At 37.0% G+C, this 10,270-nt stretch overlaps 1 protein-coding gene across 4 annotated transcripts in view; it reads left to right on the plus strand.

Moving 5' to 3' along the window:
- Positions 1–10,270, plus strand: part of EXOC4 (exocyst complex component 4) — an 807,451-nt gene that overhangs the window by 652,826 nt on the left and 144,355 nt on the right. For 2 of the 4 annotated variants that reach the window (XM_060414840.1, XM_027968812.3), the window contains exon 13: positions 1,653–1,808. In XM_060414840.1, coding sequence (XP_060270823.1) covers positions 1,653–1,808 — 156 coding nt within the window. Of the gene's footprint in view, positions 1–1,652; positions 4,039–4,096; positions 4,589–10,270 lie in introns of those variants that run through there. The other 2 variants (XR_009600448.1, XR_009600449.1) reach the window with 2 other exon arrangements.

Genomic DNA, 10,270 nt, shown 5'->3' on the forward strand with positions numbered 1-10,270 from the left:
TAGGTAGAGGAATTATTGTGAGTAAGTGGTGATGAAACGGATTTGGATATATTTCTATGGAGGATAAGAGTTGAGCTGTTTGAAAGCATTTACTTCGGTCCCCTCCTTTCTTTGACGGATGGGAAGAATGTGGGGGTCAAACAATGAGGAGATAAAAGACCAAGGTTTAAAAGATAGCCATAGAGGGAAGGAGAGAGGAAGTTGATCCGAGACAGGTAAAAAGAATGCCAAAGAATGTTGAGGATTCTTCTGACATGCAGTAGCATAGATGTGTATTCTGTAAGACTGAATACACCACCCCATGTATAAAAGTATAAAGTTATCTTGTGGGATCAATCCATGTAGATTGCAGGAAGATGCATGAAAATAACAAAAAAAAAAACAAACAAAGAGACCAGTCAGAGTAATTTGAGAGGTCTCAGGGAAGAAGATTCTGTAATCTAAGTTTTGTATTGCTGACCACAGTTACTGTTAGACACCTTTTGCTGTGGTGAGCGAGAATTCTAGAAATCAACTATGGTTCTCTTCTTTATTCTAGTTTATTTTCAGAGAACCAGGGCCGTATTGCTCCCTGCAACACAGAATTTTGTTACCTCAAGTAAGGTTGTCATGAGTCAAGGTTTTTAGGTGTCAGCAGCTTCTGTCTACATATATTGTCTGTTGGGTAAAGGAGGTTTTCTCATAGATCCAAGCATATACACTGTGTATATATTGTATTATTTAGAAGGACATCATGTTCTTCAGTATAGCCATTATACCAACATAAATTCCTGCCTGTGATGGAGGAGAGAACTTCTTAGCTTCAGAGGGCTTGCCAGCTAATTAGCAGTCCTTTCATAAATAAATGCCATTCTGTCACCTAGAATTGCTGAGGAGGATTTTTAGACCATTGAAATTAGTTACAGTGACAGAAATGTTGAACAGAAAGAGAAGCTTTTTAATTAAGTTGGAATTGAGTGTTCACGATGACTTTCCAGGTATGTTTTGTTAAGAGCAGTGTTAATAGCTCACCCATGGGCCCTATTAAAGGACTTGAAGCCTGTCACTCCAGGTCACTTGTCAGAGCCCACTAGAGAGAACAGTAATCAAAGACTTTTTCTGCCTGACATCAAGGGCAGACGGTTTCTCTGTGATGGTGGATTTGCTTTGAATACAGGGGTGTCCATGATTCAAAAAACATCTTCAAGTAGAGCTAACTGGTAGTTTAAACCAAGAGGTCAGAGAACAACCTTTTGTAACACGTCCATCACCTTTCAGATATCATTCATGTTGCTGTTTAATTTCACTGTCTTTATGGTTAACCCACTTTTTGTTTGTTCAACATCTTTCTTGAAAGAATCCCTTCCCACTCCCCAGCCCCAAAAGACCTACCATGCACTTTTATTTATCCTTAGGGATTAACTAGGATAAGGGGAGCTAATTAATATTATTAGTTTCACAATTACTCAACAATGAAGAAACTAAGAATGGAATCTAGAAATGATGTTTCCCACAAAGGTGACCTATCAGTGGATATCATGCCTCCAGCTGGATAATGGGTTAGGTTAATAAGAGAGATGAGCATGGCATCTTTTTCTAACAACAAAGATGGAAAATGCTAATGAAGCCAGGCAGTGTCCTGAAGTGTCTCTTTTTCTGTTGGTTGTGTTCAGGGGTATCGTCCAGTCTGAAGAAAAACTTGTCATCAGTGCATCTTGGGCGAAAGATGATGACATCAGCAGGCTCTTGAAATCTCTACCAAACTGGATGAATATGGCTCAACCCAAACAGCTGAGGTCAAAGAGGGAAGAGGAAGAAGATTTCATAAGGTAAAAACATTGAAAAAGTCCTTGCCCTTGTACGTATATGTTACATGTAGCGGTTGTTCTTAACATGCTCCTTAGTTCATAAAACTTAGGTGACCCTTGTGGAAATGCGGATGTGCTTCCCACATTTCTGCATATACAGTGCTTTATCTCTGATTGTTCCCTACGTATTTTGACAAAAGTGAAGTCTCTCAACTTTATCACACAATATTGACCTTTGTACAATTTAAGTAGTTTTTTTTAGCAGTGAAAATGTGGTCTAATCTGTTGACGCTCTTGAATTTCATATGGCTGGCCTGGCACAGTGAAATATTTTCACCTGTGTCATTTTAGAGCTGTGTAAATTGGTGGTCAGGTAGGGGAGAAGTGGAGGTAATATTTTGTCACATGAAAATAAATAAAATTTATTCTTATTGTCTTTTTGCCTATCCAAGTGAATGAATAAATATTAATTAAAAAGTAAAAGCACTTTAAAGAAGCAAAGATCAGAAAAAGAATAAAAGAAGTAGTGACCAGTATTTTACTTTTAACTCATCACAGAGCTGTGAGCTTGTCTCCTTCTCAGAATGTGGGCTGCAACTGTAGATAAATAGACCTTTACTCTTCATGAAGTTAACTGTATTTGTATACTGTGGTGCCATATCTTTACTATTTTATTATGAAAAATTGCTATAGTGCCATTTAAATCTTTCTCAAAATCATGAGACTCAAAAGTTCATCCATAATTTAACATAATGCCTCTTGATGAAGGTGAAAGAGGAGAATGAAAAAGCTGACTTAAAACTCAACATTCAGAAAACTAAGATCATGGTATCCAGTCCTATCACTTCATGGCAAAGGGATGGGGAAAATGAGGAAACTGTCAGATTTCATTTTCTGGGGCTCCAAAATCAATGCACATGGTGACTGCAGCCAAGAAATTAAAAGATGCTCGCTCTTTGGAAGAATAGCTATAACAAAGCTAGACAGTGTGTTAAAAAGCAGAGTCATCACTTTGCCGACAAAGGTTCTTATAGTCAAGTCTGGTGTGCTGCAGTTCGTGGGGTTGCAAAGAGTTGGACACAACTTAGCAACTGAACAACAACAATTTATGTTTTCTTCCTTATATTTCACATTATCTCAGAAAAACTTGTCAGCTAGTTACATTGATATAAGAAAACATATATATGATACAAGAAAATACACATATGTATGAATATATGTGTATTTTTTTAATTAATAGATTTTTATTTGTATAAGGGAGCAGTTTTAGGTTTGTTAAAAATATTGAGTGGAAGATGCATAGTTCCCATGTGACCCCTCACCCCCCTTACCCCCAGTTTCCTCTACTTTTAATACTTTGCAGCAATGAGCTACATTTGTTAAAACTGGTAAGCTGATTTTATCAACTGAAGTCTGTAGTTCACATTGGGGTTCAGTCTTTGTCCTGTACATTTTAAGAGTTGAGAAATGTCTAGTGATTGTATGCATTCACTGGTTAAAGTAAATTTCAGGTTCACTAAGAATAATAGGTTCTCTGCCCTAAAAATCCTCTATGCTCCTCCTGTTCATCCAGCCCTTCTCTCCAACCCTGGCAACCCCTGTTTTCTTTTCTGTCTCTGTAGTTTTGCCTTTTCCAGAATGTCATATAGTTGGAATCATACAGTACGTAGCCTTTTCGTATTCGCTTCTTTTGCTTAGCCCTATGCACTTAAGGCTCTTCTCTGTCATTTTGTGGCTTGATAGCTCTTTTTTCCGCTCATTTGGGTAAATACCGAAAAATGTGGCTGTTAGATTGTATGACAAGAGTATGTTTAGTTTTGTAAGAAATTGCAAGACTGTTCCAAAGTAGCAGTCCCCTCCTACATTCCCACCAACAGGAAATGGGGGTTCCCACTGCTCCATATCCTCGCCAGCATATGGTGGTGTCAGTGTTTCAGATTTGATACATTACTTTCTTATCAGTGTCTGGTGATCTCATTGTTTTCATTTGTATTTCCCTCATGACATAGGATGTTTAGCATCATCTCGTTTTTTATTTAATAAATAAGAATTTATTAAAGCAGTGACTGCTACTTAGTCACATCAGTTGTGTTCGACTCTGTGTGACCCTATGGACTGTAGCCCACCAGGCTCCTCTGTACTTGGGATTTTCCAGGCAGGATCTCCTGCATTGCAGTCAGAGTTTTTACCACTTAACCACCAGGGAAGCGTGCGTGTGTGTGTGTGTGTGTGTGTGTGTGTGTGTTCTTTAGTTGACAGGTGTTTACAAAAACTTTCAGTGAGAGCCTTTCATACCACTTAACCACCAGGGAAGTGTGTGTGTGTGTGTGTGTGTGTGTGTGTGTGTGTGTGTGTGTGTCTTCTTTAGTTGACAGGTGTTTACAAAAACTTTCAGTGAGAGCCTTTCATAGAACAGAAATCATAGAACAGAAATTTTTAATTTTAACAAAATCAAAATTAATGATTTTTTTAAAAGTGGACTGTGCTTTTCTGATGTCTGGTTTTGAGTGTTTTTGTATAATTCTGCTGTATCACCTTAGTGTATATATTTGTTTTATTCATTTTTTGCTTTTTTAGAGATTGCACTAGAGTTTGCAACATACATTTGGCACTAACAAAAGTATGTTATAACAGAGTAGTCTTAATTCTTTCCTCCCATCCCTTGTAACATTGCTGCCATTTATTCTATTTATCCAGAAACTATAGTCACTGTATATAATGTTGCTATTATTATTTTGAACAAACTGTTACCTGTAGATCAATTAAGAAAAAGAGAAATAAAAGGCTTTATTTACCTTCAATTATTCCTTCTTTAATTATCTTCCTTTTTAAATGTAGGTCCAAGTTTCTAACCTATTTCCTTTCTTCCTAAAGAACTTCTTTTAGCATTTCTTATAAGGCAGGTCTATTGAAGAAAAATTCCTTCAATTTTTGTTGGAAAAAGTGTTTATTTTTCCCTCACTTTTGAAGAATAATTTCACAGGGTTCAAATTTCTAGGTTGATAAATCTTCTAGCACTTTTAAGTATTTCACTTCACTATTCTTGCTTTATGGTTTTTGAAGAAAAGTCCAATGTGATTTTTATCCTTGTTTTTCTGTGAGTAAGGTAATTTTTTCCTCTGGCTTCTTGCAAAATTCCTTTCTTTGTTTTTGATTTTGCACTATTCAAATCTTGTATGTGTGTGTGTTTTTCATGGTGGTGATCTCTGAGCTTCATGGATCATGGTGATTCAATGGGTATCATTGGTTTGGGGAAATTCTCAGTCATTGTTTAAATTCTTTTTTTTTTTCCTCTTTCTTTTCCTTCTAGTATGCCCAAACATACATTATACCTTTTTAAATTGTTCCTCTGTTCTTGGATATTCTGTTCTGTCTTTTCATTCTTTGTCTTTGGATTTGGCTTTTGGAAATTTTTATTGACATTTCTTTAAACTCATTGATTCTTTCCTTGGTTATGTCCAGTCTATTAAATAAGACCATTAAAAGCATTCTTCATTTCTGTTATGGAGTGTTTGATTTCTATCATTTCCTTATGATTCTTTCTTAGAGTTTCCATCTCTCTGCTTATATTGCCTATAGTTTACACGTGCACATGTCAAAGGCACAGTTTGGCAAATTTTCGTACTTTTCATTGTGTAAGCAGTATCCAGATCAAGTATGATCCACCTCCTAGAATTCTGGAAATAAAAGCAAAAATAAACAAATGGGATCTAATTAAAATTAAAAGCTTCTGCACAACAAAGGAAAATATAAGCAAGGTGAAAAGACAGCCTTCTGAATGGGAGAAAATAATAGCAAATGAAGCAACTGACAAACAACTAATCTCAAAAATATACAAGCAACTTACGCAGCTCAATTCCAGAAAAATAAACGACCCAATCAAAAAATGGGCCAAAGAACTAAATAGACATTTCTCCAAAGAAGTCATACGGATGGCTAACAAACACATGAAAAGATGCTCAACATCACTCATTATTAGAGAAATGCAAATCAAAACCACAATGAGGTACCACTTCACACCAGTCAGAATGTCTGCGATCCAAAAATCTGCAAGCAATAAATGCTGGAGAGGGTGTGGAGAAAAGGGAACCCTCCCACACTGTTGGTGGGAATGCAAACTAGTACAGCCACTATGGAGAACAGTGTGGAGATTCCTTAAAAAATTGCAAATAGGACTGCCCTATGACCCAGCAATCCCACTGCTGGGCATACACACTGAGGAAACCAGAACTGAAACAGACATATGTACCCCAATGTTCATCACAGCACTGTTTATAATAGCCAGGACATGGAAACAACCTAGATGTCCATCAGCAGATGAATGGATAAGAAAGCTGTGGTACATATACACAATGGAGTATTACTCAGCCATTAAAAAGAATACATTTGAATCAGTTCTGATGAGATGGATGAAACTGGAGCCAATTATACAGAGTGAAGTAAGCCAGAAAGAAAAACACCAATACAGTATACTAACACATATATATGGAATTTAGAAAGATGGCAGTGATGACCCTGTATGCAAGACAGCAAAAAAGACACAGATGTGTATAGCGGATTTTTGGACTCAGAGGGAGAGGGAGAGGGTGGGATGATTTGGGAGAATGGCATTGAAACATGTATGCTATCATGTAAGAATCGAATCACCAGTCTATGCCCAATGCAGGATACAGCATGCTTGGGGCTGGTGCATGGGGATGACCCAGAGAGATGTTATGGGGAGGGAGGTGGGTGGGGGGTTCATGTTTGGGAACGCATGTACACCCGTGGTGGATTCATGTCAATGTATGGCAAAACCAATACAGTATTTTAAAGTAAAATAAAGTAAAAATAAAAATTAAAAAAAAAGGAACAGAATAATAGCAAGAAACAGAACAAAACGATAGTGAGCTTTACAGTTCCTCCTGGTCACTAGTCACCTCTTTAAAAGTTACCTGTATCTTACCTTCAAGTACCTAGATTAGTTTAATCTATTTTGTGGTTTTTTTTTAAATGGAATCATGCAGTTATATATTTTATGACTGGCTCCATTTGTTCCACATTATGTTGACAAAATTCATCCGTATGCTTGTGTATAGATCCTTATTACTCTGTACTCTATATTGTATTTCATCATGTGCAGCCTATACGGTTGCAAAGAGCCAGACATGACTTAGCAACTGAACAACAATGAATGTGAATACACCACAAGTATTTTTTTAATATTGTATTATTTGAATGTGTATGTGTGTATATATGCAGTCATTCATTTTACTCCTGTTGGGTACACCTGGGTAGTTTCTAATTTGAAACTGTTACAAATGGTGCTTCTTTGTATATTCTACTCTACCTCTCTTGGTAATCATGTGTATATATGTTTGTTTATTGCTTATATTGTAGGATTCAAATTGCTGGTCATAGTATACACATATGTTCAATTGTCGTGCACACTGCCAAATAGTTTCCCAAAGTGGTAGTAAGAGCTTGCCCTCTCAATCAACTTTTTTTATTGGAGTATAATTCCTTTACAATGTTACGTTAATTTCTGCTGTACAACAAAGTGAATCAGCTGTGTATATACATATATCCCCTCCCTCTGAAGCCTCCTTCCCCCTCAATCAGTTTTATTAGTTGTCTTCAAAAGCTTAAAGGGAAGGGCTTCTAGCCCTATTTAGAAATAGAGAATGCTAATCAAGAGATGAGCCTCCCTATACTACCTCATATGTCTGATTTAAAAGAGCTAGAATTTAGTTCTTGGCTTTGTTCTTTTCTGTGTGTGATTTAAATTGTTACATTCCATCTTAAATTTGAAGGCAAAACAAATTATACATATTTTTAAAATTTTTGGTGAATGATTACATCCATGAAGTAAGATGTTAATCTTAGGTGTATAACTCAGTGAAACGTTACGTGTTATTTGACTCATGTAACCACCTCCCAAATCAAAATACAAAACTTTTCTTGTACCCAGAAGGTTATCTCAAGGTAACCATTGTTCTGACTTTCATCACCGTTGTTTAGTTTTGCCTGGGCTTGAATTTTATGTAAATTTTTCCATGTTATCTGGTTTATTTTGCTGAACGAGATGCCTTAGATATTTGTTCATGTTTTTGCATGCAAATAGACATGGGTTGAAAACACATTCATTCTGTTTGCTTGAACAGAAGAAAAATAATTTTTTATGTCTATTTTGCTTTATATGTGATTGATTCTTTTCTTTTAATCTATCACATTCTCTATCCTGAAACCAAAGGTAAGTGGAGGGGACATTTTTCATTGATATTCCAATGTGGTAGAGTTGACAGAGCCTTGATTTAGCACATTAGAGTACCACAGGAGCGTGGCATGAGCCAAAAAGACTGAAAAATCACACTCTCCTCCTGTAATTAGTTTTTAAAGCTTAGAGGGCTATTTGGCGCCTGGATGAATATAGACTCCAGTGCCCTTTGCATTGAATAAAGGTTATGTTCCCCTCATTACTAAATGAGGCCCTTTTCTATTCTCGTTTTTTAACTAAAAAAAATAATAAAATGTATTATTTCCTGGCTTAACTTTGAATAAAGGGGGAAAAATAGGTCAGGCCAGGGCCTTAATAGAAAAACGAAATATAGCAAATATCCTTTTGTTCCCAAAGTAGCTGAAAGCAGGCTTTCTAGCCCATTGTCTTTGTACCTGTCTTATATATGTATATAGTTATCCTTTTTATATCAGTGGATAGCCACTGATAAAAGCAGTCCTGCTTTCTGGAGATGTAATTAACAGAAGAGAGGAGGTGTTGGAAGAAGTAAAGGGGTGGGGAGGACCTATGTATTAGAGGCTGTCCCCCATAATCTGTTACACCCATTTCACTCAGGACCCCATAATTTCAAAGAATAAAAATCATTTCTCTAGAGCCAGGTTTGAAAATCCTAAAGTGGAAGGATGTAATTGACATCTATCTTGACCAGGAAAAGTGTTAGTCACCCAGTCGTGTCAGACTCTATGACCCCGTGGACTGTAGCCCACCAGACTCCTCTGTCCATGGAATTCTCCAAGCAAGAATACTGAAGTGGATTGCCATTCCCTTCTCCACTTGACCAGGAAAAGAGTATTCAAATAATAAAAGTTAAAGCATATATAAAACCTAAAAATTGTTCTGGAACTCCAGCATGAAGCAGAATGAGTGATAAAGCATCAAGTTTCTATGAAATTGTTTAATCTATTACAACAGTCAGAGTTGACAGTGTGTGGCACCGAATAGGGCTTCCCTGGTGGCTCAGCTGGTAAAAAGTCCACCTGCAATTCAGGAGACCTGGGTTCGATCCCTGGGTTGGGAAGATCCCCTGGAGAAGGGAAAGGCTACCCACTCCAGTATTCTGGTCTGGAGAATTCCAGGGACTGTGATTACAGGCACTTTTACTCTCATTCAACAGATAAGGAAACTGAGGTGCAGAGAACTGAAATAATAACTGCTCCCAAATGTGCAGAGCCACTAAGTTGACAAAGCTAGAACTTGAGCCCAGGTAGTCCTGTTCCCAGAACTAGCACTCAGTGACCATCCAGACTTAAGTTGGCCAAGAAGTTTACTTTTGGGCATTTGAGTTATGCCTTCATTTTCATTGACCATCATAATCTTGACTGATATTTTAATAGTTATTTGCTAATGGGTTTCCCTGGTGGCTCAGATGGTAAAGGATCTGCTTATAATGCAGGAGACGTGGGTTCGGTCCCTGGGTCGGGAAGATCTCCTGGAGCAGGGAAAGGCAACCCATTCCAGTATTTTTCCCTAGAGAAGTCCGTGTACAGAGGAGCCTGGTGGGCTATAATTCATGGGGTCGCAAAGAGTTGGACACAACTGAGTGACTAACACACTTTGTTGCAGAATTTTATCATACAGGTATTCTTACCCTTCATTATTATTAGAATTAATTGTATTTTGTGTATTATATTTTTGCCCATTTTTCACCTTTCAGTAACAGGTTGTTAACAGAATATCCAACTGTTTGAGGGAAAGACAGGATAATGATACCAGGAATGTACATGCTTTAAAACTGATTGTCTTACTTCCCTCTGAATCATATGTTTGCCTTATCAAAGAAAAGAAAAAAGAAAAGCAATCATTGTTGGAAAAAAGAAGGATACAAAGGGGATGACAGTATTAAAATGATATAAAGCAAATTATGTTGGTTTCAGATAATGTGTGATACAGACCTGAACAAGGAAGAGAAAATGAAAGGAGATTTTTAGTTATTTTTATTTAGAAGATAGCTATTTCATCTGGAGAATCAAATGAGTGATATGTTTATTAAGACTGATTTTTGTTATTTTATGAGCTGTATGAACTCAGTGCTTAAAGAACAGCAGTTTTGGTTCCAAATATTCTTCCCAAAGAGCAAGACGATTCCTAAGATTTTATTTGGCATGAGTTCTATATTAGATGCTTAATGAAAGAATCAGAATAAAAGCAGAAAACAGGTTTGTACTTTTACTTTCCATGGACCCTGCTAGTACTTCATAGACCCTCA

Source organism: Ovis aries, chromosome 4, assembly GCF_016772045.2.
Source record: "Ovis aries strain OAR_USU_Benz2616 breed Rambouillet chromosome 4, ARS-UI_Ramb_v3.0, whole genome shotgun sequence".
NCBI classification, from domain to species: Eukaryota; Metazoa; Chordata; class Mammalia; order Artiodactyla; family Bovidae; genus Ovis; species Ovis aries.